The sequence below is a fragment of the Colossoma macropomum genome, unplaced genomic scaffold (assembly GCF_904425465.1).
Source record: "Colossoma macropomum unplaced genomic scaffold, Colossoma_macropomum, whole genome shotgun sequence".
Taxonomy (NCBI): Eukaryota; Metazoa; Chordata; class Actinopteri; order Characiformes; family Serrasalmidae; genus Colossoma; species Colossoma macropomum.
In genome coordinates, this window is record NW_023494784.1 from 40799106 (window position 1) to 40825902 (window position 26797).

A 26797-nucleotide genomic window follows, 5' to 3' on the forward strand; every position below is an offset into this window, starting at 1 on the left:
GCAATTACCCTCACCCTATTACATGTGTAATTACAAAAGCAAAAATATGCTGCTATAACACCCAAGACACACTTGTGTAGTTACATGAGTAAAAACTGAAGTTGATATACTTGTATTTACACTATGCTACACTACAGTAATTCATATGTAACAATGAATACATCACCAGTAGTTACACTGTAGTAACACATTGTTAATATGTAACTAAACAGTAATTACTGACAGAATAGTCATTCTTTACTTTTGTGTCAATTTTTAAAATGGAAAAAAGTCACAAGTGCAGACTCTGACCTGTTGATGCAGAATGCAGATGTAATTAGTTTTGTAACTATGTAATTACTTAAGTAATTACATAATTATGTTTGAATAGTATAACAAAATGAAGCTAATAACTCTGAATGTTCAATTCTGAATGTTATCTTCTTGTCATTCCTGCTAGGGTTGTGCTCACTTCTGAAGGTTCCAATGATTGTCCTAAGCACATATGAAGCCAGTCAGCTTTTCACGTTACTTCCCATTTATTTTCACAGTGGGCCCTGAAATGTCTAAAAGAACCCATCCAAAGGTCAAAAGTTTCACAAAAACAAGTAAAACATCATAACGTTCCTTAAAGGGGTTCAAACCTGTCCAGCTCAGTCCAGACGCACCATGTTCACTGCCATCCATGTTAGCATCTAAGATCAGTAGTACCTCAACTTTACTTGACATCCTCATTATCTACAGCGTCTCCTCATCATCCTCTGGCCCACTGCTGGGCAGTGCGGGCAGCGACTCTTTTAGCAGGATATCGTCCACCTGCTTAGCGCTTTCCTCCGACTCCTCGGGTATGGAGGGCGGCAGGCTGTCTACGTCTGAGTTACTGATCACGTAGCCGGGCAGTGAGGCATGAGCACTGATAGAAGGTGCTCCAGTGCTGCGGTACACCCGGCTGGAGAACAGTGTGGTGGAGCGAGTAGCTAGACCTCCAGTGGCCAGCTGGGAGTGGCTGCTGGTGCTGTTGTTGAGTCCGGTCAGCACAGAGCCATAGCGGTAGCTGCCGCACACCACCGGACCCTTCCAGTCGAAGGCCAGGTTCCAGCGCGTCCACGTCTTCTTAATTTCTGTCTGGACCTTAAAATGATAGAAGAAAGGAGTATAAATCTGATTTGAATATGATTAATCAGGTAATGATGCAATGCTTGATGAAAACTGTAAATTCCACCACATTTCAGTTCTTTGCATTTTGGATTTAGATTTAGATTTAGAATTATTCAAAAAATATATACTGAATATACAAGTTTGACTGTAAGAGCTATTTGCAAAACTGTGAAATATAATAAACACAACACATTAAGCTGTTTGATTTTTATTACTTGGTTTCTGTTGTATTTTGAAAAGAGCGTATACTTTATTCAATATAACTTCAACATCACTGAATGCGTTTGGGATTACTTGGATTGTGAGAAGCGGAAAATGCAATCAACTTCTAAGACTGAACTTTGGAGGCATGGAAAAATATCCCTGCAGAATTCTTGACAAAACTGAAAGTGAGTCTCCTGAAAACAACAGAAGCTCCAATAAAGCAGTGGACTGAAATGTTGTCGAGGCTTTTGTGTAATTTTCTTTTTTTTATTACTAAAAATGAATAAATGTACTTAATGGCTAGAAATGAAAGAAATAAAGGGTGATTTCTGATTTTTTGCACAGGGCTGTATGTCCGATGTTTTATGTTGGGCTTTGGGTTTGAGCAGGAGGCCCAAATGAGACTGTACAATGAACACTTTGCTCTTTAAACTCACCTCTCCATTGCAGTAGCAGTAGATTATGGACACAAAGAAGCCCTGAAACACAGAAGAGTTCAATGCTGAAATGCTGCATTTTATAGCAACATTTACTGCCTTCTAAATGACATCTTTTTCAGCGACATCCATGCTTATTTTAATATGACAATGCCGAGTCACATTCTGCCTGGCTGCGTAGTCAGTTGCACAACTGAAAACGGAAGAATGACATATTGTTCTGCCTTCCAAACTGGATCAATTACTGTCATCAGTTCCCAAATGAGCGTTGTGAAAAGGAAAGGTGATGTAACTGTGGTAAACATGCACCTGTCCCAGCATTGTTGGAGCAGAAATCACATTTACATATGAGAACTCATATGTTGTTGTTGTTTTGCTTTCTGTTTATATTAGTGCTTTACACACTGTCCCAAGTCTTTTGTAAGTGAAGTTTGCAAGTTAATGATGCAAGCTTGCATTCCAAGTAATTTTAAATAATTTGTATCAGATTTCTTATTATGAAATGTTCACATAGTGTAAAGAGCAGCTGGTGTTTTCAAAAAAGCAGACTGTCTGGGTGGGACACAGGCAGAATGAAGAAATGGGGAATTTGTAACCTTTGAGAAGAATTGTGAACTGTTGAGGAGAAATGATATGGGGAACAGACAGAAGATAAAACATAAAAGATCCAGGGGCTTTTGTGCAACTAAGGCTCTCTTTCTCTCGCTCTCATCCAACCCCCTACTGTGAAGAAAACAGGGCTTAAAGGCAGGGGGGATGAAGAACAGGTGTGCACAGATGATTACCCCACCAGTCTTCACAGGACCCCACCCCCAGCTGCTACACACGTACACTGAGCTGCAGAGGTGGAACATAGCAAATGACTAGTCTCGTTGTACTGTTTTGTCTTGCAATGGTAGATTTGTAGTTGAGTGAAAGCGTATAACCCCGTTTCCAATAAAGTTGGGAAGCTGTGCAGAATGTAAATAAAATTAGAATGCAATGATATGCAAATCATGTAAACCATGAAAACTACAAAGACAACATATTTAATCTTGAAATTGAGAAATTCTATTTTTTTTTTTTTGAAAAATATATGCCCATTTTGAATTTAATGCCAACAACACGTTCCAAAAAAGTTGGGACAGGGGCATGTTTACCACTGTGTTTCATCACCTCTTCAATTAACAACACTCTGTAAGCGTTTTGGAATGAGGAGACACTGCTGTAGTTTTGAAAGTGAAATCTTTTCCCATTCTTACTTGATACAGGACTTTCGCTGCTCAACTGTTTGGGGTCTGCTAGTTTTCATTTCATAATGCAGCAGATGTTTTCAGTAGTGACAGGTCTGGACTGCAGGCAGGCGAGTTTAGCACCTGGACTCTTTTAATATGGAGCAATGCTGTTGTAATACATGCAGAATGTGGTTTGACATTGTCTTGCTGAAATAATCAAGGCCTTCCCTGAAAAAGACGTCATCTGAATGGCAGCATGTGTTGCCAAAACATGTTTATATCATTCAGCATTATTGGTGCCTTCACAGATGTGCACGTCACCCATGCCATGCGCACTATACTCCTCTATACTATCATGATAACTAGCTTTTGAACTGTTCACTGATAACAAGCTGAGTGGTCTTTAGCTCGGAGGACACAGCGTCCATGATTTCCAACAAGAATTTCAAATGTTGATTCGTTGGACAACAGGACAGTTCTCCACTTCACCTCAGTCCATTTTAAATGAGCTTGGGCCCAGAGAAGGTGGCAGAGTTTTTGGATCCTGTTTATAGATGGTTTCTTACACTGCACACAACTATCTCACATTTAACTAGTTAGTAAGTAAAAGCTAATTGACTAGAGACCTACATTTAACAGCACTAGGCAAAGATATCCAAGGGAAATGGTTAAATGGTTGAACTTGGTTTCATTACCATGGTCAGCTATTACTTTCTAGCTGGTGATATGGTGATAAAGAGTCATGAGGATGCAAGAAAACAGCACATTTGCCCATAGCGACCTTTCATTTTTGTATTATTTTCATCGGCATTGGAGTGAGCCATCAAAAATGTGGGTGGGCCTGGCTTCCAAATGGGATTGCATAGCCACCCCCTGCAGCTATGTCCCTGACATGAAACTGTCATGCAGAATAGTCCTTCAAAGAAAACTTTCTTGAAAATAATGGAAAGAAAGCAAAGTATGTGCAAAGCAATACCATCAAAGCATGAATTTAGCAGATAGCTTATTTCATGCATACAAATAGCTATCAGATCACAGTTTAATTGCATTGCTTTGCAAAGTGAAAAGCATTGGCTCGGAGAGTAAACCACTGTTTTGTAAGAGATTAGAAGAAAGCCACAGCTGAGCAGGAAGCTAGACCCAGAGGAAAGCAAACAAAGACTTACGCCGTCTCAAGAATCAAATGCAACAGAAAGCGTTTCCTTACAAGTTAAACCCTTTCATGTTCACCTTGGGCAGGTTTATACAGAGTGAGCAGTTGGGATATATTATTAAACGCATTTGATTACACAGTCAGGAAGTACACAGCAGTAACAACAAAGTGGCAAACGCTATGGCTGCTAACAATGCTACAGCTATACATCAGCACTCAGGCCCTGATATATTAAGCTTTTTGCAGCAGTTTCAGGTGCAAATCAGATGCATCCTGTCCATGGATTATGTTCAAAACTGAAGCATGAACCTAAACACAGTTGAACCCCTTAAATAGCCAGAGCCCATCAATGGGCCCAAAGTTTTATTATACACTTCAATTACCAAAGAATAGCTCAGCCAGTTTGCATTGACGTCCCTGTAGTTACTGAATAATAAGACTTAGTATGTAATAAGCCTGAGATTTTAAGGGGTTAAAAATGTTTTAGTTGGCTGAACTTTGGTGTCTTCAAATTGAGTTAACTCAAGAACAGCATTATAATCATATTTACAATCCAAATATAGTCATTTTATTCATTATGCAGAGCTTATATATGTCTTATGCAGAACCTATACATGTCTTCTGAGTGTAAATACCCATACATGTGTTCTGAGTATTTAAATGTAATGTAGATGATAATAAATCTGGAAAAAATATGTTTTTTGGTGGGACTATTTTGCCTCATAACACCCTGCATGCATAACACCCTCTCCCAAAAATGGCCAAAACTTTCTCGAAACTATCACTGAAGGAGAACTCCACAGATTTTCCAAAATTACTTAATTGTTCAGTGATTTAGATGTAAACAAAATCATTCAGAGTGAGTCAAAATTGTGCACCATTACAGTACTAGGAACCAAACGTCCATATGTCTACACTACAAATATTATCATTTTATTTGCTATTCAAAATGACCAGTAAACTTACATGTGTCTTATAAGGTTTTATATGTCACGCTGATAATGGTAAAACTAGTGCTAAGTCCGCAAAAAATATTTCTTGGGTACTGTGTTTTTCTTACAACGCCCTGTACAGGGTTCAGTCTCTCTCTCTCCCTCTACCCCTTTTGGCTCTCTCTTCTTCAAGCTGCTGCAACACATTTGTGTGTTCTGGTTCAAATCGATTTGGCTCTGCGACATTTTGGAAACAGACCTCCTACAGTTCTCTGCCTACTCTGGAATTTTCCAAAATTGGTAAGAAAACTGTAAAAATAAACTGTAAACCAAAGCTGCTGCTGGCTACAGGCTAGTAACAACAAAAGCACGTTAGCTTGTGCGCATTGGTCTCAGTTGAGAATGCGGTTTTGAGAGGAAACACTGAAGTAATCCTGGAGTAAAAGTTTATACTAAAAATTCATTTTAGGCCAAAACTTGACAACAGAACTATCACAAAACAAAGTCTCAGGTATCAAGCAAAGCATTCATAACCATTTTGTGGTTATAATGTGCACTAAAATTGTGTACAATTCTGACTCAGTAAATTTCTCTAGAAAGGCACATTTCACACCAAACCACTCCGAATGGTTTTGTTTACATCTAACCATTGAATGATTAAGTAATTTCACAAAATTGGTGGTGTTCCTCTTTAAACAATGTCTCAGGCATGTAGAAATGTATTTGTTACCGTTTCATGTAATGATAGCTTTAAGAAGAATTAAACACCTCTGGTTCCTATCACCACCACTTATTCTTGAGTGGTGCATTTCAAACCAAACCACTCTGAATGACTTTGTCTACATCTAAGCCACTTAATTATGCAGAAATTTAGAAACAATCGGTGGAACTCTTCTTTAATGCCAAACTGCATGCAGCTTGTTTACATCACTCCCTTTCAAGACGTGTTTTAGGTGTAATTGCACTTCAGTCCTGAATAAACATTCTGCACTAATGATTGACAGCATGTTAGTGACACAATAGTGCTGCACAAACTGTCTATTCATTCAACAAACTCATTTACATACTTCCCATTTGCACCATCCCGCAGCTGAACAGTAGTGATTTAATACAACAAATAAAAACATCAATAAAATGGTCTAAAATGTTAATCTGTTTATTTGGCACTGCACATCCCAAGAGGCAGATTAAAGGTTAGTTTGTGACTTTTATATTGCTTGTTAGAGCCCTGCTGGAGGGATTAGGATCATTGGGAAGATTTGTGATGGTGTGTCTCTCCCCCTTCCAGCAAGATTCTGCACGCGAAGCCAACTTTGCAGAGTTTGATGTGAGCGCAAGTGTTTTTCTGGGAATGCAGTGGGTCTGAGCTTCTGTCAGGCTTGGCCCGCTGGAGAAGCCCATGCAGAATGTGATCTGAGGAGATGGAGAGATGAGAAGAGGATCTGGCAGAAGACATGAGCCATCCGAACTGCTCAGCATGTAGATCTTCAGCCTAACCAGCACCTGTCAGGCTGCGCTTTATGGAGCCGTATACAGGGACACGTGAAAGCACAGCCGTCAGCACTGCCTGCCAAGATGGAGCGCCATTTGGAACGGAATTACTGTACATATACGGAGCTGGGAAAACCATCAGGCAGATGGTAAATATTTTTGCAGAATACTGGATTAGTATTCAGCCCACTCATTCTATAACAGCTGTAGAGGAGAAAATACTACAGCACTACACTGACGCATCACCAGTTATTTACTGAACATTTAAAGCAGGTGATGTTCTCCAGTGGGGGTCATTTAAAAAAAAAATGCAAAGAAAAAAAAGTGTGATTTTGTCCAAGGATGAGTTTTAACTACAAAACATTTACAGTAAATTAAGAGCATTATTGTTCATAAGCAATTCTTCTGCTATCACATACCACAACTATTATTACTAGTAATAACAACAGATTATAAATAGTAATGACATTATTATTAAGTAGTTATGGTCACACTTTATTTGGATGGTTCCCTATAGATGATCTAGAGATACCTTCTGGTGATAGTTGATTATCAGCAAAATTATGGTTAGGGTTAGGTCTAGGAGTAGATGTAGGTTTTGCTTTGAGGTTAGAGTTAGGGTTAGGTTTAGGGTTAGGGTTAGATGTAATAGAATCTTTTACACACAACTTCAAGTTCAGTTGCATTTAATAGATATTTAATTGAATGTTAGTTAAAGAAAGACTGAGCATCTACAAAGCAGTGGACCATCCAAATAAAGTGTTACTGTAGTTATTAATAGTAATTAATAGTAGTGGTAGTAATAGTAGTAGTAGTAGTAGTAGTAGTAGTAGTAGTAGTAGTAATAATAATAGTAGTAGTTATAACAGTAGTAGAAAAGTAGCGATAGTAATAATAGTAATAGTAGTAGTAGTAGTAGTAAAAGTAGCAGTAATAGAAGTAGTAATAGTAGTAGTAATTGTACTAGTATTAGTACTAGTAGTAGAAGTAGTAACACTTGTAGTAGAAAAGTACTGAAGGTAGCAAAAGTAATAGTAACAGTAGTAGTAGTAGTACTAAAAGTAGTAATAGTAGTAGAAGTAGTAATAGTAGTAGTAATTGTACTAGTATTATTACTAGTAGTAGCAGTAGAAGTAGTAGCACTTGTAGTAGTAGTAGTAGTAGTAGTAGTAGTAGTAGAAAAGTACTGATAGTAGCAAAAGTAATAGTAACAGTAGTAGTAGTAGTAGAAGTAGTTATAGTAGTAGTAGTAGTACTAGTATTAGTACTAGTAATAGCAGTAGAAGTAGTAGCACTTGTAGTAGTAGTAGAAGTACTGATAGTAGCAAAAGTAATAGTAACACTAGTAGTAGTAGTAGTAATAGTAGTAGCAGTAGAAGTAGTTATGGTAGTAGTAGTACTAGGATTAGTACTAGTAGTAGCAGTAGAAGTAGTAGCACTTGTAGTAGTAGTAGTAGTAGTAGTAGTAGTAGTAGTAGAAAAGTACTGATAGTAGCAAAAGTAATAGTAACAGTAGTAGTAGTAGAAGTAGTTATAGTAGTAGTAGTACTAGTATTAGTACTAGTAATAGCAGTAGAAGTAGTAGCACTTGTAGTAGTAGTAGAAGTACTGATAGTAGCAAAAGTAATAGTAACACTAGTAGTAGTAGTAGTAATAGTAGTAGCAGTAGAAGTAGTTATGGTAGTAGTAGTACTAGGATTAGTACTAGTAGTAGCAGTAGAAGTAGTAGCACTTGTAGTAGTAGTAGTAGTAGTAGTAGTAGTAGTAGTAGAAAAGTACTGATATTAGCAAAAGTAATAGTAACACTAGTAGTAGTAGTAGTAGTAGTAGTAGAAAAGTACTGATATTAGCAAAAGTAATAGTAACACTAGTAGTAGTAGTAGTAGTAGTAGTAGTAATAGTAGTAGCAGTAGAAGTAGTGATAGTAGTATTAATACTAATAGTAGTAGTAGTAAGTTGCAATAGATATAAATACATAGATTGTTTAATAAATGTTTTAGTGTTCAACAGAAAAGTACATTTCAATTTCACTGTTGAATTATATGGACTTATTGTGACAGTATTGGGGTTCCTGCTGAATGCGAGTGAAGCTAAGAGTGGTTAATTCTGGGTTCTCAGTAGATTTGCTTAATTCCATTATCTCTTAATTCGGTATCTACCACATTTCAAGTATGAATCCACCAAGGCAGATTTAACTATCAGTCTAAAAAGAATAATAGCTAAGTTAAAGCTAGTAATTGTTAAATTACAGTCATGCCTGCTCAGTGTGCAGCATTTGAGCTGCATCAGGTTTTATTTGCATGGTATCTCTTTGCGTCTTCTTTAGCAGCTCTATTTTTGCTTTTAAGATTGTAAACATCAGCCTAAATTGATTTTATATAGCTAATATAGGGTAACCAGCCATACTGTCTGATGGGTAAAGATAACTATTTAGCTACAGAAAAGTTTGCATTGCTGTAAGAATCTGATTACATTCAGCCACAAGAGCATTAGTGGGGTCAGATACTGATGGTGGATGATCAGTTGTGGATCACTCCAACTCATCCCAAAGGTATTGGATGAAGCTACATCACTCCAGAGAATGCAGTTCCACTATGTTGGGGGGGGCTTTGTACCAGCTTCACATTGGGTATGGTGACTTTAGATTCATATGCAGCTGCTCCAGCGTCCCATTCTATTGGTCAATACTTTCTATAGAGGTTATACAAGGTGTTTATGTGCAATAGAACATCTGTGTCGCCAATGGGTGCACCTTAAAATAACTGAATTCACTAATTAGAAGGGTTGCCTGGATATTTCTGGATGTAAAAGGTGAAAATAATATCATCCAAAAGTAAGACTTTGAAACTTTCAGATATTTCAAACAGATTTACTTATACAGTGCTGAATTGTTAAATATACCGCAGATACAGCTCATCGTTAAGCATAATAAATCAAATCAATTTTCTGTTAAAAAAGTAGTTTAGTGAAATTTCAAGAACTTTAATAGAGATCAAATGCATCTCCACTTGCATGTTAAATGTGATATCTGATTACATTAGGTATGCAAGCACTTCACACATAATTAGCCCGTACCTGGAAGGAGTTGAAGAAGAGCTCACAGTACATGCGCACTTCCCAGCCCAGTCCCTCGAAGGTGTGCGGCATCCCAACAAATATGATGTAGTGTACCCCGAACACCAACACCAACACCAGCGTGGACTTCGCCAGCTTCCTGCACAGGGACAGAAGTGAACAGATTGTCATACCCATCATTTGATAAATGAACAGACAAACCTTATTCCTCAAAATTTCTCAAAAATGCTCTTCATGTGTTTTTGATGAATTAAATGCTTCTGAAGTAAGAAGTGGGGTAATGAGCCAAGATTTAAATTGGCAGATTTATGCTCCAAACAGCAATTAGCAATCTGCCAATTTATTATTTTTATTTTGTCCAATCTGTGTCGTAATTTTATGACGTGAATAATGTGAGGAAAGTAAGTGCACTCCAAAACTTCAAAACATAATTATGCATGACTCACTGTGCTAAATAGCAGAAAAGGGAACGAGTCACTGGGTCGCAAGTAACAAATAGACCTCAGTCAAATTCCAAATTCAAGGTCTGTGTCAAATTCCAAATCAGTAACAGCAAGTCTCAAGTCCTGAGTCAATACTGGCAAGTCTCAAGTCAAGCCCGACTCAAAACTGGTAAGTTTCAAGTCGAGTCCTGAGTCAGTACAGCCAAGCCTCAAGCCAAGTCCTAAATCAATACTGCTACGTCTCCAGTCAAGTCCTGAGTCAGTACTGGAAAGTCTCAAGTCAAGTACTGAGTCAGTGCAACCAAATCTCAAGTCAAGTCCTGAGTAAATGCTGGCAAAACTCAAGTCACATCTCAAGTCAATACTGGTAAGTCTCAAGTCAAGTCACGAGTCAGTATTGGCAAGTTTTATCTCAAGTCCAAAGACAGTACTGGCAAGTCTGAACTCAAGTCTTAAGTCAATGCAGGCAAATCTCAAGTCAAGTACTGAGTCAGTACAGCCAAATCTGAAGTTGAGTCCCGAGTCCATACAGGCAAAATTCAAGTCAAGTCCTGTGTCAATACCAACAAATCTCAAGTCAAGTTCTGCATCAGTGCCAGCAAGTTTTAAGTCCTGCGTCAATACCAGCAAGTTTTAAGTAAAGTCCCAAGTCAGCACCAGCAAGTTTTAAGTTGAATCCTGAGTTAGTACCAGAAAGTCTCAAGTCGACTCCCCAGTCAATACAAACAAGTTTTAAGTCAATTCCATAGCTACACATGCAAGTCTCAAGTTGAATCTCAAGTCCACAAAAAATTAAGCAATTTAAGCTTTTAAGTAAGCTATCACATTCACTCTTTATTTTTACTGAGTAAGGTCAACTTAAACTGTTTTGTTGGCATAACCTAAGATGCACTACTAAAAGTTAAAAAGCACTAAAAATGAGTGTTTTTTTAAAGAAGAATCACTAAACTAAGTTGATCTAATGTGTTTTTTACAGTACATGAATTAAAATAAACATATATATTTTTGAAGAAATAATTTGCAGAAATAATGGAGTGTCCATGGAGAGCCCAGACCTCAACATCACTGAATGTATCTGAGATTACTTGGATCATGAGAAGCAGAAAAACACCTCAAGGGTGTCTCAGCAGTTTTCTTTGAAAATCTGAAAGTAAGTATCCTAAAAAGACCAGAAGCTGTGGATGCACAGGATACTGAAAAAATGTATACTTAGTTATTGAGTGTCTCTCTCTCTCTCTCTCTCTCTCTCTCTCTCTCTCTCTCTCTCTCTCTCTCTGTCTCTAAATCTTTCTTGTAAATTGTTGCATACAAAATGACAAACATGGTTAATATGGCAAGTGATTGCAAATTATAAGAATGGTAGCATATTGTAAAGAGTGCCTCATAAAAGCATCCCACAATTGTGGGAAATTATTAATATAAAGGCTCATGCTATATTTGGCTCAAATCTCTTTGGACACTCTGCTGAATGAAGAATGTCCTGTGTACCACCCACACACTTCCACGGGAGAAATAACGTTATTCACACATTCTCTGAGTCTTCAGTAATAAGAGATTTCAATTGTAAGGTATAAGGTATTGAGGGATTACATTAAAACAGGAAAGTAATAAGAGAGGTGTCAAGGCAGAGATATTAGTGGGTCTCCAGTGGAATGTATTAAATTAGGCTTTATTTCAAGCACAATTAAACTTGATCAATTGAGTGCTGTGAAAATTAAAATCCTACATTGCTAGTCTTAATATAAAGAAATATTTGGCACATAGAAACCCCATTTCTGGAAGAGTTGGGACATTTTGTAAAATGCAATAAAATAATGTGTGATTTGCTAATTCTTTTAAACAATTATTTTGACCAAAGCACAAAGCAATGACATCATGTTTTGGGTGATCAAACTGATTGTGTTTTGTGAATATAAACAGATTTAGACTTCGATGATTGGGTATAAAAGGAGCATCCACAAAAGATTGTCAAACATTTCTCAACTCAAGATTGCAAAGAAAGTGTGAAAAGCTTCAGGGAATCCTGAGGAATCTCAGTCCGTGTAGGGCAAAGCCAGGAACCACTGTTGAATGTGAGCCCTCAGACGGCATTGCATGTTAAACATAGCAACATGGGCTCAGGAGTAATTTGGAAAATCACTGTCACCTAACACAGTCCACTGCTGCATCAAAAAATGCAAACTCAATTATTCAAGGAGAAAGCCATTCATCAATTCTATGCAGAAACACCGCCGAGTTCTCTGGGCCCGAGCACATCTCAGATGGTACTGGAAATGAAATAAATGAAAAGCGGTCTCTGTCTTTTGCACAGTACTGAATGTATATGTTGTGATACATTACAAACAATCATGTGCAAAAGTTTAGGCACCCCAAATTAAATTATATGTTCTGTTGCAGTGAAAATAAATGGCTTATGAAACCCATAGAGTAAGGTTTTTGATGAGAAGCTAAAATTTGGAAAGAATACTGAGGCAATTCATAAAAAATGCCAGCAATGCATTTACTGTCTTGGGTATGTTTAAATCTTTTTCTGTGAATTAATTTAGCTCTTTTATTCACAGTGTTTCATTCTCCTTAATTTGCTATTTTAACTAATTGTAAAAAATATCAGTTACAACACCTGACGTCCGTTCGCTCTAAAATAACTGGTCTTCCACTGAGGTCACTGGCTTTATTACATAAACAACAGATTCTGAAAAAGACCACTCTATCATTAAAGACCCTTCACATGTCCTCCACTCTGCCTTTGAGTTGTCGCCCCTGGGCCACCATTATCGCTGCCTTAGATGTCGCTCTGTTCAACAGAGAGTGTCATTTGTGCCTGAGGCCATCAGCTTGATCATTGATTATTCATGGTGAGCTACGTATTTTATTTATCTTATCTATGAAAATATCTTTAGATATCTGTAGACGTCTCTATATGTTTGTGTCAGATGTTTATATGTCCAGTTATGAATTGCCAGGAACTAATAAAGTTTATTCCGTTCAATTTGAAACAGATAGACATAGTGATACTCCGTTCTGCTGCTCGTGCTGAGGCACTGATCTGATGTGACTCACTCTGACTGATGTGTTTCCACAAATGGCTGTGAACTGGTTTTTGAAAGAGTGCTGTCAGCTGAGCACAGTGACACCTGGGCTTAGCGTTTCAGCAGCAGGGGCCATCAGACTGATTACTGTTGTTAAGCCTGCAAAATTACACGCCTTCACACTGTGTTTGCTCCCAGACTGCTCGCTTATGGGGGGAGGGACCCTCAACGGCCTTTTATCCATCCCATAAGCACATGCTGGTAATTATTCCTGCTTTTTGTTGCATAATCTGTATTTTTTTTTAATCCCACTCCGCATCTGGATCAAAAAGGCAGTTAAACCTATTCCTCTCATGATTCAACAGACTGATTCAGTCATGATTCAATTGGTAAACACACAGCGCATGGGGATAAAAGCGAGGCAGACAGAAGAACAAAATGGAACAGCAGTACTGCGATCAGACTGCTGTGTATGAATGGCCTTATGGAGGCGGCTGTTTCCCCTTTAGTTTCTTTTAGCCACAGGCTCTTCTGCCTGGGGCTTGCGCTAGCCGCTCTTGGATGAAAAGCTTGAAAGGAATAAACTGTTGCCTCTTTTCTCGCATCCTGCAGACAATAGTGCCTTAAGCTTCATTAATTCTATATCCATGTCTCTTTGGGTATACATCATTGAAACCAATGCTTACTATATAAGCCCCTAAAGCGATAGACCACTGGAGGCCATGACTTAGTGATTTTGCCACAGTTAACCCCAAACTTTTATTTTGCACCTCTATAACTTCTTTAGCTCAGTCAGATTGGTTGCCATGTTCTGAATAATAAGCTCTAGGATGTAATAAGCCTTTGGACTTTAAGGGGTTAGAGAGTGTTGCTAATCATGACACGAATATAAATCAGTAACAAAATACAATATGATAAAATATTCAATATCCAATATTATATATGTATATACAGGCTGTCGAGAAGTTAACAGCTGAACATATAAACTCTGCACACGAGTGCAAGCAAAGTTGATCATCACTGTGTGGAATCGAACAAAAGATCCCGTTGCAAAACCGTGGGCATTAATATAGAGTTGGCCCCTTTTTGTGGCTGCTCTTCTGGGAAGCTTTCCACAAGATTTTGGAGTGCGTCTGTGGGAATTTGTGCACATTCTGTCAAAAGATTTGTGAGGTCAGGCACTGATGTTGGACGAGAAGGCCTGGCTCACAATCATCACTGTTATCCCAAAGGAGTTCAGTGGGGTTGAGATCAAACCAAGTCTTTATGGAGCTGCCTTTGTGCACAGGGGCACAGTCATGCTGGAACAGGAAAGGGTCTTCACCAAACTGTGGCCACAAAATCAGAAGCGTATAATTGTCTAAAATGTCTTTGTATGCTGTAGCATTAGCATCACCCTTCACTGGAACTAAGGGGCCCAAACACTGAAAAACAGCCCAGCCCATAATCCCACCTCCACCAAACTTTACTGTTGGCACTATATATTGTGGTAGGTAATGTTCTTGTATCCACCAAACCAAGATTCATCCTTCAGACTGTCAGATAGTGAAACGTGATTCACCACTCCAGAGAACGTTTCTGCCCCAGAGTCCAGTGATGCTAACACTTGACATTGCACATAATAAACTAGGGTTGTTTGTAGCTGCTTAGCCATGGAAACCCATTTCATGAAACTTCCAATGCACAGCTCTTAGTGTTGATGCTGCTTCCAGAGGCAGTTTGCAACTGGCAGTAAATGATGAAACAGAGGATAAGTGATGATTACATGCTACACAGCCGTCCACAGTAGTGTTTACCTACTACTTTGTGGCTGAGTTGCTGCTCCGAGATGCTTTTGTTTCACAACAACAGCACTGACAGTTGTCTGGGGCAGATCTAGCCAGGCAGAAATTACACAAACTGACTTGAGGGAATGGTGGCATCCAATGACAGCGCCATGTTTAAAGTCACTGAGCTCTTCGGTTCAACCTATTCTACTGCAATACTGCCACCTACTAGCATTGGGTATGGCTAAAACCTTGAAATTAGTAATTAGGGGGGATGTCCACATACTTTTTGCCAAAGTATTGGCCTTGGTCTTGACTTCATGCTCTTGTTTGGATTCGGCCTTCAGTTGGTCTTGACTAGCCATAGTCTTGGCAAAGGAGGTCTTGACTACAGCCCTACTGTTTAGCACATTGCACAGTTCATTCCTATGTAGCATAGTGCTAATGAGAGAGTAGCCTGTGTTGTATTAGATTAAAAAAAGATAGTAAAAGTCCAATTGCACAAACCTGTATTGTTTTCGTGTGTCGTATCTTCCAGCGTTGGTCTCCCGGATTTTGGTCGCCAGCACCCGCACGATGTTCACAAATAGGATGAAGTTGAGCTGGGAGAGGGAGAAAAAGAGAGGGGAGAAAAGGAATCAGTGGGTTGGTAAATTGCTTACGGCAGCAGCCTGTGGTATCTAATCGGCAGCTCAACTGAGTGAAACACAACTTCTTATCTTATCTCGCTTTATTCACAGGATTCCATCCCAACACCCCTACAATATACGCTTCACATATCTGCCAAAAGAAACACATCACACAGATGCACAGATAAATAAACCCCTATCCATGAGCTACTGGCCCTGCTAGTGCAGTACTGCAACCCACCCGCCATTCAGAACAGAGCCAAGAGTCAGAATTAGTGATGAGACTCGATCTGTTGGGGTCAGGCTTAAAAGAAAAAGTGATGAATTCATTAGAGTTTGAGATTAGTCATGAAATCCCAGACATTCATTATGGATGGTTTGAAGATGAAAGCCGGTCTCGACGGGCCGCCGCCAGATGGCTAAGTTAGCGCTTAACATAAGTGTTTGGTGTAGCAGTTAGAACGAGATGAATGCTTTTTGTCACATTCATGGAGGAGTGATTAGAAAACTGCAAATTGCTTGCTGCATGTTCACACACAGTCAGGGGCCTGCAAGGCAGATTACTAATGGGGTTAATACAAGCCTTTGAGTTCCATTATTCATGCATAAAAGAGCCATGAATAAAAAGAACTGGAATTGGATTAGAAGGTGAGCGTTCCGTTTGGGGTAAAGTTCAGATAGCAGAAGATCTGATTGATGTAATTGGGTCTGATGTTCTGAAGAAAGGTTATGAACGAATTCAATATCTATGATTTTGTTGGTCATAAAAACACCCTTTATTCCAGTCAAAACTGCCGATATGTTCAAGTAATCCATTTCCCAGCTCCAGCAGAAAGAGTTTATTTAACAGAAACTGTCAAGCCTCAGTAACTAAATATAATTTCGCATTTACTCAGCATTTAATGTGTCCACACTGTGCATTTATTACACCGTCCCTTGACTTTCCTTTCAGTTTTTTAATGAAATCTGCAGGGATATTTTTCCACACCTCCAAAGTTCAGTCTTAGAAGTTGGTTGTATTTTCTTCTTCTCTCAATACAATTAATCCCAAACACATTCAGTGATGTTGAGGTCTGGACTCTGGGGTGGTCAGTCCATTGTTCAGCTTCTTTGTTTGATGTGTCCGTCTCCTTTTCTCAGTGAGGTTCTACTTGAACAGCTACACATCCTTTCAGACCCACAGCGCTGAGTCTTCTTCTCACAGTGGAAGGATGGCTGTGGATGTTTTCAGATCTGGAGCAGCTTGATTTTCTCCTCCCTCTCAAAGATAAAAGCTTTAAGTGCTGTTTATCTTATGGTGGTAGTTTTGGTGTCTACCAGGTCTTCCAGGTGATTTGTTAGGAGTCCCATTTTCTCTGTATCTTCTAATCACTTGTTTTTAACTTTGATTTTGGAAACTTCTGTTTGTTCACTTAGTTTGCTTTCGCTTTTCTTCTGGATTAGTTTATATCTAATCTCCTCAGAAATAACTCCTGCTTTTTGCACAGTACAGGCTCCTTTTTTCCTTGCACTGACATGACTTTGCATTCCATGATCCATGAGCTGCTTCTCTGTCTTGAAGATACAAGTCAGTTAGCAGATGAAGTCACCTTTCCCCCTCTCTCTTTCATCCATTTCTAGAGGGATGCAACAAATAAAAGCACAAATAAGTGGTTATGCATGAGAATTTATTTATTTATAAATGCCTTTTTTTTAAAAGGTGACATCAGTAACATCTCTCTTTTCAAAAAAGTTTCTGGCCTTATTTTGAAGTCACATTCTATCTGAGTAGTTTTAGCAATTTATTCAATTTATAACTGCTGAAATGTGCCAATGAAAGCAAATGTTGCCAAAGCTTAATTAAAGTGTTAAGTTACTATGCTACACTAATCATGATAATAGAAAATTATATCTTAGTTGAAATTAAGGTTTTTCACCTGCCAGTAGTTGCCAGTAACAACTCAGTACTCTTATTAGAATCAACAGTGTAGGTAAAAATGAAAGGATCAGAAGAAATTCACATCAAATTCATGCCAAATGCTACAAGCAGGACTATCTGGCGATGACTACATACTAATTGTTCCCTCCTGTACTTTTAACCATTCTTCACTTCTTCTCATTATATGCTTTCATTGTTTTTATAGCTTTACTAGTTGTACACACTGCCATTCAGAAGTTTGGAATCTCTGTTTTCAATAACTTGCAGCCAATCTGGATGCAGATAAACGTATAAAATGATTTTAATATGTGCGTCTTGCTTAACTTCACAACTTTCAGATAATTAGTAGGACATGCTGAATGATGACCAGAGCTGTAATAGTACAAATAGTACCTGCTCTGAGAGGGTCCATGGGGGTCCTAACCACTGAAGAACAGGGTAAAAGGGGGCTAACAAAGTATGCAGAGAAACAGATGGACTACAGTCTGTAACTGTAGAACTACAAAGTGCACCTATATAGTAAGTGGAGCTGATAAAATGGACAATGAGCATAGAAACAAGGAGGTGGTCATAATGTTATGCCTGACTGGTGAATATAAGACTCACTTTCGGTTTTTCAAAGAAATCTGCAGTGATATTTTGTGCCTTCTGAGGGATTGAAAGTCACGGGCATTCAGTTGTGGTTTTTGGCCTTGCTTTTTATGCACATGGTGATATTATGCACTGTAGAGACTGGAATATCTAAAAACTTTGCAATGGCTCATTGAGGGATGCAAGCCTTGACCCAGCCCTACTCACAAAGCACTAGGCCTTTCCTGGAAGCTCCTTAATTACCCAAACATCACCAATTTAAGATGATTTTTGAACATTTTACAACATTGCAAATAATTAAGTTGGTAAGGCAGAACATTAAATATCTTGTCTTGGTACTGTTTTTGTTTAAATACAAGACAAAATGGATTTACAGATCACTGATTTCTGTTCTTATTTGCATTTCACATACTGTCCCAACGTTTTTCTTACAACTGCTGCGTGCCACGCTGGTAGTGGGGTAGGTTATGACAGTGGAACTCACCAATTTCAACTACTTTTGGGGGTTGACAGTACATTTCAACATCACTGTATTTTGTAACAGACCAATATAGGTATCTTATATCAAAGTTACAGATGAAACAAAAGAGAAAATGTGTTACTACCTGCTGGTCTCCCCAGCGAGCTAAAGCAATCTGACCAGCACTGATTGCAGTCCACTTGCACTTGTTACCCCTGTGGAACAGTTGCATAACTTCACAACCATGTCTTTTCTGAAAGTCAAAGCTAAAGGAGGAAGCTACACGTCTCAGACACCACCCACTGAGCAGGATGCTGAAAAACAGCAGAGTGAGCAATTGTACAGCGTGCTCTGGACACTACTGACCACTTACATATTATTGATAAATACATTGTGTCCAGACAGCTCTTACAGTTGGTAAATTTAGCTGCCGTAATTTGTACTCATTCCATAGAACAGCATTTCCAATACAACAGGATAGTCTGGAGCAGCCACACACAAGCCTAAGCTTCCCCCTAAAAAGCCCCGTAGCATTGAGCTGTTGAGCAGTGGAACTGCTGATGGGGCCCCATCCAATACCTTTGGGATGAGTTGGAATGATCGAGAACTAATCATCCAACACCAGTACCTGACCTCACTAATGCTCTTGTGGCTGCCACCAAATCCTCAAAGCAATGTTCCAACATCTAGAGTAAAGCCTTCCTAGAAGAGTAGAGGCTGTTACTGCAGCAAAGGAGGACAAACAACCTATTAATACTCTTCATTTTAGGAGAAACAGTAGATGAGGAGGTGTCCAGTGTGTACAATGTACTAAAATACACCAACTGTTCATTCATTCATGCACCAAGCAAAATGATGCCTCAAAGCATTCTGGTCTCAAACTAGCATTTAATATTATTTGTTGTGTTATTTTGTTTACTATCTCGGCCTTATCGGTTTCAGAGAATTCACGATTTTGTATGATGTTGTTGTCATTAATATTATCTCACTACAACACCCAGCATGCATTGCGCAAATACATCATACAACTAATGGGAATCCTATGGTGTCAAGCAACCCTGATTGCTAGCCTCCAACATTAGCACCTGACCTCACTAATGATCTTGTGGCTGAATGCAATCAAATCTTCACAGCAATGTTCCAACATCTAGTATATAGCCTACTCAAAAAAGTAGAGGCTGTTACTGCAGCAAAAGGGGGGCAAAGTCCCTATTAATCCCCTTCATTTCAGAAGACCTTTATGGAAAAACATATATCACTGCTGTCGGAACAAAACCACATATCTCCAAAATGAACTTTACAGGAGAAGGAAAAAACCTACTTTACTTTTAATGTAAGTCAATGGAACCAGACTTTTTTCCAAGTCATTTTGGGCTGTTTCTTTTGGTCCATTCATCTTGAAATTCACACACAATATAAAGAGCAACAGGCATTTTCAAATTATGTCAAGAACTGAAAATGGAGATACAAGGTTTTATTCCAACAGCACCGATATGGACTTATATTAATGTATTTTTCAAATACATTCCATTCCATTCCGAAATACATTCTAAACACTAAAATGCATTTCAGAACATATTGGCATGTTTGCCAAAATATATTTTAAAATACATTTATTTAAATATATGAGAAAATATTACACATAGAAATGTACCATAGAAAAATAAAAGTATGTAAATTTACTGTTTGGATAACTTTTGAAATGAATTTGTATTTCACTTATATTCATTTGAAATATTAGCAACTGAACCTTTAACATGACAAAAGCAAGTGTTGTAGGTCTTGATATGCTGTAAAAATGCAGTTATGATTTGATATCCTGTTTATTTGAAATACACTTTGTTTGAACAGTGTCGCATCACAAACATACATGGTTGATGCAAAGTACAAAGCAAAACATAATTAGTAATTATATCTGTAACCTTTGTTAAAAGTTCATATCATTGGAAAAATGTAATAACAAATACAAATAAATGCATTTTAAAAATACATTCAGCAAATATGTTCTTGGCCATTTTCTAAGTTGCAAAAATATATTCGATAAATGCATTTGGAAAATATAGTTTTAAAATACATTTTAAATGTCTTTAACAAATTTTTTGGCCATTTTCATACATTGCAAAATATATGCAAAGGGCGAAACACTGAATGAGCAGGTGTCTACAAACTTTTGGACAGATGTGTTCAGTGTATGAGCACAACTGAGGCTGTAGGTTTTTTGTTTTTTTTTCTGGTCTGGTGATCTCATTCACCCCACAAAACACACTAAAGATCCACAGAAGGTTCATGTTTAAATGACTGTACTCATTTTTTCAGAAAAGCATTCAGTAACCATTATTCAAAGCAAGCTGACATCTTAGCTCTGCATTTCACTCCTGAATGATTTGAAAGTAAAGCAGCATCTCCCTGTGACGCAGCCTGCGAGCGATTCACTCTACTGGGCTAATCCTGTGCCGTGTGTAAACGTGTGTTTGTGTGTGACACTGAGATAAATCGGGCTTCAGAGCATCTGCTCCAAAGCTAGCATGCCTCGCAGCTACAGATGCAGCACAATTAGTCACAGTAATTAGCAACACACAAACCTATCTGTACTGCTGCAATTAAAAAATGGTTATTTTAATAACCTCCACGTTAATCCTCATGATTTAAACTGTACATGATATACTGTACACTCTATATTCTCATAGAGCTACATCCAAATGAAAGATCCAGCTAAGTAGCTGATTACAAAGGGTCTAAGTTGGTCATTGATAGAAAGACTTTTGCTGGTTAGTTGATAAACCAGCTTGGTCAAGCTGGTCATTTTGGTCAACAGTCAGGGTCAAGCTGGTTAAGCTAGTAGACCAGGTTGGTCGGGTTGTTAGACCAGCTTAGTCAAATTGGTTATGCTGGTCAATAGACTTGGTCAACCTGATTATTCTGGCAGACTGCCTTGGTCAAGCTGGTTAAGGCACTAGACCAGCTTGGTCATGCTGTTAGACCAGCTTAGTCACTTTTGTTATGCTGGTCAACAAGCTTGGTCAATCTGATTATTCTGGCCGACTGCCTTGGTCACGTTGGTCAACGATCAAGGTCAAGCTGGTTAATCTAGTAGACGGAGTTGGTCAAGCTGTTAGACAAGCTTAGTCAAATTGGTTATGCTAGTCAACATGCTTGGTCAATCTGATTATACTGGTAGACTGCCTTGGTTAAGCTTGTCATGTTGGTCAATCATAATGGTCAAGCATGTTAAGTTAGTAAACCAGGTCAGTCAAACTGGTTAGGCTTTTAGACCAGGTTGGTCATGCTTGAAGACCAGCTTAGTTAAACTGGTTATGCCAGTCAGCAAGTTTGGTCTAGATGGTTATGCTGGTAAACAAGCTTAGTCAAGCTGGTGATGCTGGTAGACCACCTTGGTTATGTTGGTCAACAATCAGGGTCAAGCTGGTGAAGCTAGGTTGGTCATGCTGTTAGACCTGCTTAGTCAAATCGGTTATGCTAGTCAACAGGCTTGGACAATCTGATTATACTGGTAGACTACCTGGTCATGTTGGTCAATCATCTGGGTCAAGCTGGTTAAGTTAGTAGACCACATTGGTCAAGCTGTTAGACCAGCTTAGTCAAATTGGTTATGCTGGTCAGCAAGCTTGATCAAACTAATTATGCTGGTAAACCAGCTTGGTTAAGCTGATCATGCTGGTCAACAATCAGGGTCAAGCTGGTTAAGTTAGTAGAAAAGGTTGGTCAAACTTGTAAGCTAGTAGACCAGGTTGGTCATGCTAGAAGACCAGCTTAGTCAAACTTGTTATGCCAGTCAGCAAGCTTGGTCAAGCTGATTTTGCTGGTAAACCAGCTTGATCAAGCTGGTCATGCTGGTAGACCACATTGGTCAAGCTGGTCATACTGGTCAAAAATCAGGGTCAAGCTGGTTAAGTTAGTAGACCAGGTTGGTCAAGCTGGTCAACAAACAGGGCCAAGCTGGTGCAGATAACAGACCAGGTTGGTCATGCTAGAAGACCAGCTTAGTCAAACTGGTTATGCTGGTCATCAAGCTTGGTCAAGCCGGTCATGCTGGTAGACCAACTTGGTAAGAAAGGTTGATTAAGCTAATCATGTTAGTAGACTACATTGTTCAACCTTATTAAGAGATGCTAGAGATGCTTAAATCCGGACTTGTTTTAGTAGAAGAGTAAACAGTACAGTTACATTTACAAGCTGTGGTAACAGTATTTTGGGAATCTGTAATATCCTCACCCAGGATAAACCTCTGTTTGCATCTGTATATAAATTAATAACTAATGAGAGCTGAACTGCTTCTAAACTTTTCCCATATATTTACTCATTCCAAATGAAACCCATACTCATTATATTCGGCTTTTTTAATTGTAAAAAAGTAATAAAGCATTTATATCCCTAATGTCAGTTCATATTAGACTACACAGCATATTCATAATTAAATATGAAGTTGAATTTGCTCCGTATGCAGCAGTATATTGGACAGTATTGGGCTGGAACATTCTGTAATAACGCTGTAATAAAGGTATAGAGTGGACACAATAAATACTTTGAATTTATTTTGTAAAAAAAGACTCAGGTAAGACTTGTGATGTAAATCTCTTTCCCTGCACTCACACCACCTCCTCTCTGCTTTTGCTTTTCTGCCAAACTCTGCGCTACACACTCGCGTACGTGTTGACGCGGCCCCTCTTTGAAATTCGAACCGGCTGTGTTTATCCGTTCTAAATGCTCCTAATGAAGCGCGGAGGGGAAAAAAACGTGCTTGGCGAGTGGGTTCCCCCGCTGCGTCTCCTGGGTTGTTTACACAATCCTGGCGAATCCCAACCACTGAGGGTGTGAACATTAAGGGTGGTGGGGGAGGGTTGCACATGCATCTGAACACACAGCAATTATGGTAATGCACCTGCCACTCTGACACTGACATCAGCCTCACATGCCACAGAGGCTCGGAATTGGTGTTGTGTAATGAGCAGGAAAATACATAAACAAATAAATAAAGTTTGAGTAAAGTTGGGCGGTTTTCCCTCCCTCAAGCGTGACGGCGACAGCCTTTCAACGCTTTTTCAGGCTCACTTGGCTTCCTAAGCACTGTTTATTAAGCGCTTGACAGTATATATATTCCAGTGTGTTATATATTTCACCCACTTACTCCGATGGCTGTCAGAATAGGGACCTGGTAGATCCATTTGATGTTTCCTGCACTCAGCTCCCAGCACCTGCACACAGAAACACAGATAGAGCCATAGAGCGGAAGTAGAGTCACAGAGGAAAACAGCAGATAATGAAATAGGTAGAGAGAGAGAGAGAGAGAGAGAATTTTCATCAGACAGTGAGTGAACTGAGAGAAAAAGCTCACAGGGCTTTCTTTGCCATGAAATGACACATTTCTGTAGAAATCTAATTTAAAAATATTTGAATCAGTACAACACAACACACTCAGATGGAATCATGACAATGTAAATGAAATGTAAAAACGCTATTGTCTCCTCAGAAATCACTAACCTTACTAAGAAATTTTTTATCAGAATAATTTGAATTTAACCAATCAGGTGTTAATATGGCTACGTCACAAATTAACAACATATATCAGCTAAGAAAGCAAGTCTCAATTTGATCAACATCAAACACAACCAAAGACCTCAGAAGGAAGAGTAGTAAAAGAATAAAAAAGAAATTAAGACATCAAATCAGAGACACAGAGAATCACACCAAGCTCAACTTCACTCAAATAATGCTGAAACACTAAGAGAATATAAAAAGGTTTTAAGACACAGCCATTATGTTCAATATCTAAAGAAAATAGAAAACTCCATTGACCGGAATGTCTAGGAGCTGTAGAATAACCTGAACAACAAAGCTCAACAATCTGGGCATAGAAAATCCAAATATCTGGAAAAATCACTTTGAGAAATTCAGCTGTCCAGTGACATTGCATTAGCAGCAGGTTGAAAAGATGCAGTGGCACATCACAGGTCTCGGAGGAAGCTTGTGCTAGCCTTCGCTCTCCTAGTGCTGGTAGTATTGTGTGATTGAGGGAGTCCTAACTAGTGGGTGGAATTGGACACAACTGAATTAGGAAGAAAATTGGGAAAAGAAAACTATCAAGACCCACTTGGTTACTAAATCTTCCAAGAAAAATTAAATAACTACATCAAAACACTTCAGAAAACCTCGAGGCCCTGACAGAGATGCTGAAGAGCAGCAGCCCTGAGCTGTAGCAGGCTCTGCTCAACATCGTTCTCCAGTCTGGCTGCTTTCTTGAGATCTGGTGCTGGGAGCTTATTTCCTCAATCTACAAGAATGGAGACAGATTGGACCTTAATAACTAGCGAGGCGTCTGTGTGAGCAGTAATCCAGGGAAGGTTTTCTGCTGTATTAGTAATGCCTGAATACAGGCCTTCCTTACCAAACACAATGTCTAGAGTAAAAGACATATTGGCTTTCTACCAAATCATCACACTACTGGCCATATTCACACCCTGCACACCCTAATCAACCAACATATTCACCAACAAAATAAAGAAAAGGTTTTTCCTGTTTTATGGATTAAAAAAAGCATTTGATTCTATTTGGTAATGTTTATATTACAAAATTCTCCAGAATGGTGTAGGAGGTGAAGTTTATGAGTCTATGATATTATTAAATCAATAATATTATTGGCACAATGATATATATGTGGAGTAAAGATTGGCAATAAAATGACAGATCTCTTCACTCAAGGTTGTGGTGTCAGGCAGGGTTGCAGCTTATCCCCTACACTATTTAATACATACGTTAATTATTTAGTGGTGTTACTGGAACAATCTGCAACACCTGGACTGGCACTAAACCAAACGCAAGTTAAACTTCTCTACACGGACGACCTTGTCCTGCTGTCCCTGCTGTCTAAAGTCATGATCTTCCAAAAGACAGCCAGACCCCAGGAAAGCAGACATATGTTCAATCTAGGAGACACCGCCCCAGATCAAACTCTTTCCTATGATTGCCTAAGACTAAAAAAGTGCCTCAGGAGGTTTTGGTCTGGCAGTGAATGTGCTGAAGGAAAAGACCTGCAGAGCCCTCACCTCAATCAGGAACCAGTTATCCAAGATTAATATCCCAAATAGAATCTGGTCAAAGATCTTTGATAGTGTAATCCTGCCCATTGTGCTGTATGGTAGTACGGTTTTGGGTCCACTCAGTCATCATGACTACACCACATGAGAAAAGCTTCCCACTGAAGTCCTGCATGCAGAATTTTGTAAAATGATTCTAACAAATGCATGCAGGGCTGAATTAGGCAGATCCCCACTAATCATCAACACTGAAAAAAGAACACTTACATTTTGGATGCATCTTAAATCAAGTCCCAAAACTCAGATCAGAGTCCCCTGTGTCAGCTGTTACAGAGACTGACCACCTCACTGACCCCCAATAACTCAAACTCTCTGACCAGGACTGCTTCCCAAACACCAATCAGAGTAAACCAAATTATTAAACAAAGCAGAAACACTTGCCTGGAACATTGGAAACACCAAATTCAATCACAGAACAAACCGAATTGCTTTCAGGCCCTAAAACAGGAATGTTGATTGACCAAATATCTTGTTGCTGTCTAAGATATGAAGCAGAGATGGATCCTTACCAAATACAGTCTCAGTGACCACAGCCTGGCCATCGAGAAAGGCAGGTTTAAAAAGTCCTTGGGTGCATTTTAGAAACATGTTTTTGTCTTAAGATCTGACAGGTGAATGTAATGATAAATTTGTGATTGTACTGGGAGAGGGTCCATCAGCGTCCACTGCAGCCAGATATGAGTATGAGTGTCATTCACTCTGGGACAGTGAGTGACCACCACAACCTTCTCTTTACCTTACTGTCATTTAGGTGTATAAGAACATATGTAATGTAATTTTTCTCCCTTCTTAACTACAGAAATATATATAATCATCATTATTTTTCTTTTATTTTTTTAGATTATTAATTTGTCATTTACATTTTCTCTTTTTACTGTTATATTTTTATATATGTATCTCTTTTCTGTTTGACCTTTATTATATAGAGAATTGTTGCAATGCTTTGACAATACAAATGTAATTGTCCTGTCAATAAAGCAAACTTGAACTTGATAAAGACAGAGAGAAAGTGAAATAGATGGAGAGAGAGATAGAGATGGAGGGAGGGAGAGAGATAAAGATAGAGAGAGATAAATACGGGGGAGAGAGAGACAAAGAGAGAGATAAAGACAGATAGAAATAGAGAGATAAAGATAGAGAAAGAGAGAGAGAGAAAGTGAGAGGTAAAGACAGAGCAAGAGAGAAAGAGCTACAGAGACAGAGAGA

The 26797-nt window shown here is 38.8% G+C and overlaps 1 protein-coding gene across 1 annotated transcript in view; it reads right to left on the minus strand.

The window, feature by feature from the left end:
* Positions 1-717: 717 nt before the first annotated feature.
* The window catches only part of pth2ra (parathyroid hormone 2 receptor a), a 102522-nt gene continuing 76442 nt past the window's right edge, over positions 718-26797 (minus strand). Inside the window, exons 8-12 of the mRNA XM_036574447.1 lie at positions 23626-23692; positions 15389-15483; positions 9644-9782; positions 1779-1820; positions 718-1110 (exon numbers count right to left, since the gene is read on the minus strand). Of these exons, the coding sequence (XP_036430340.1) occupies positions 718-1110; positions 1779-1820; positions 9644-9782; positions 15389-15483; positions 23626-23692 (736 nt within the window). The remainder of the gene's footprint in view (positions 1111-1778; positions 1821-9643; positions 9783-15388; positions 15484-23625; positions 23693-26797) is intronic.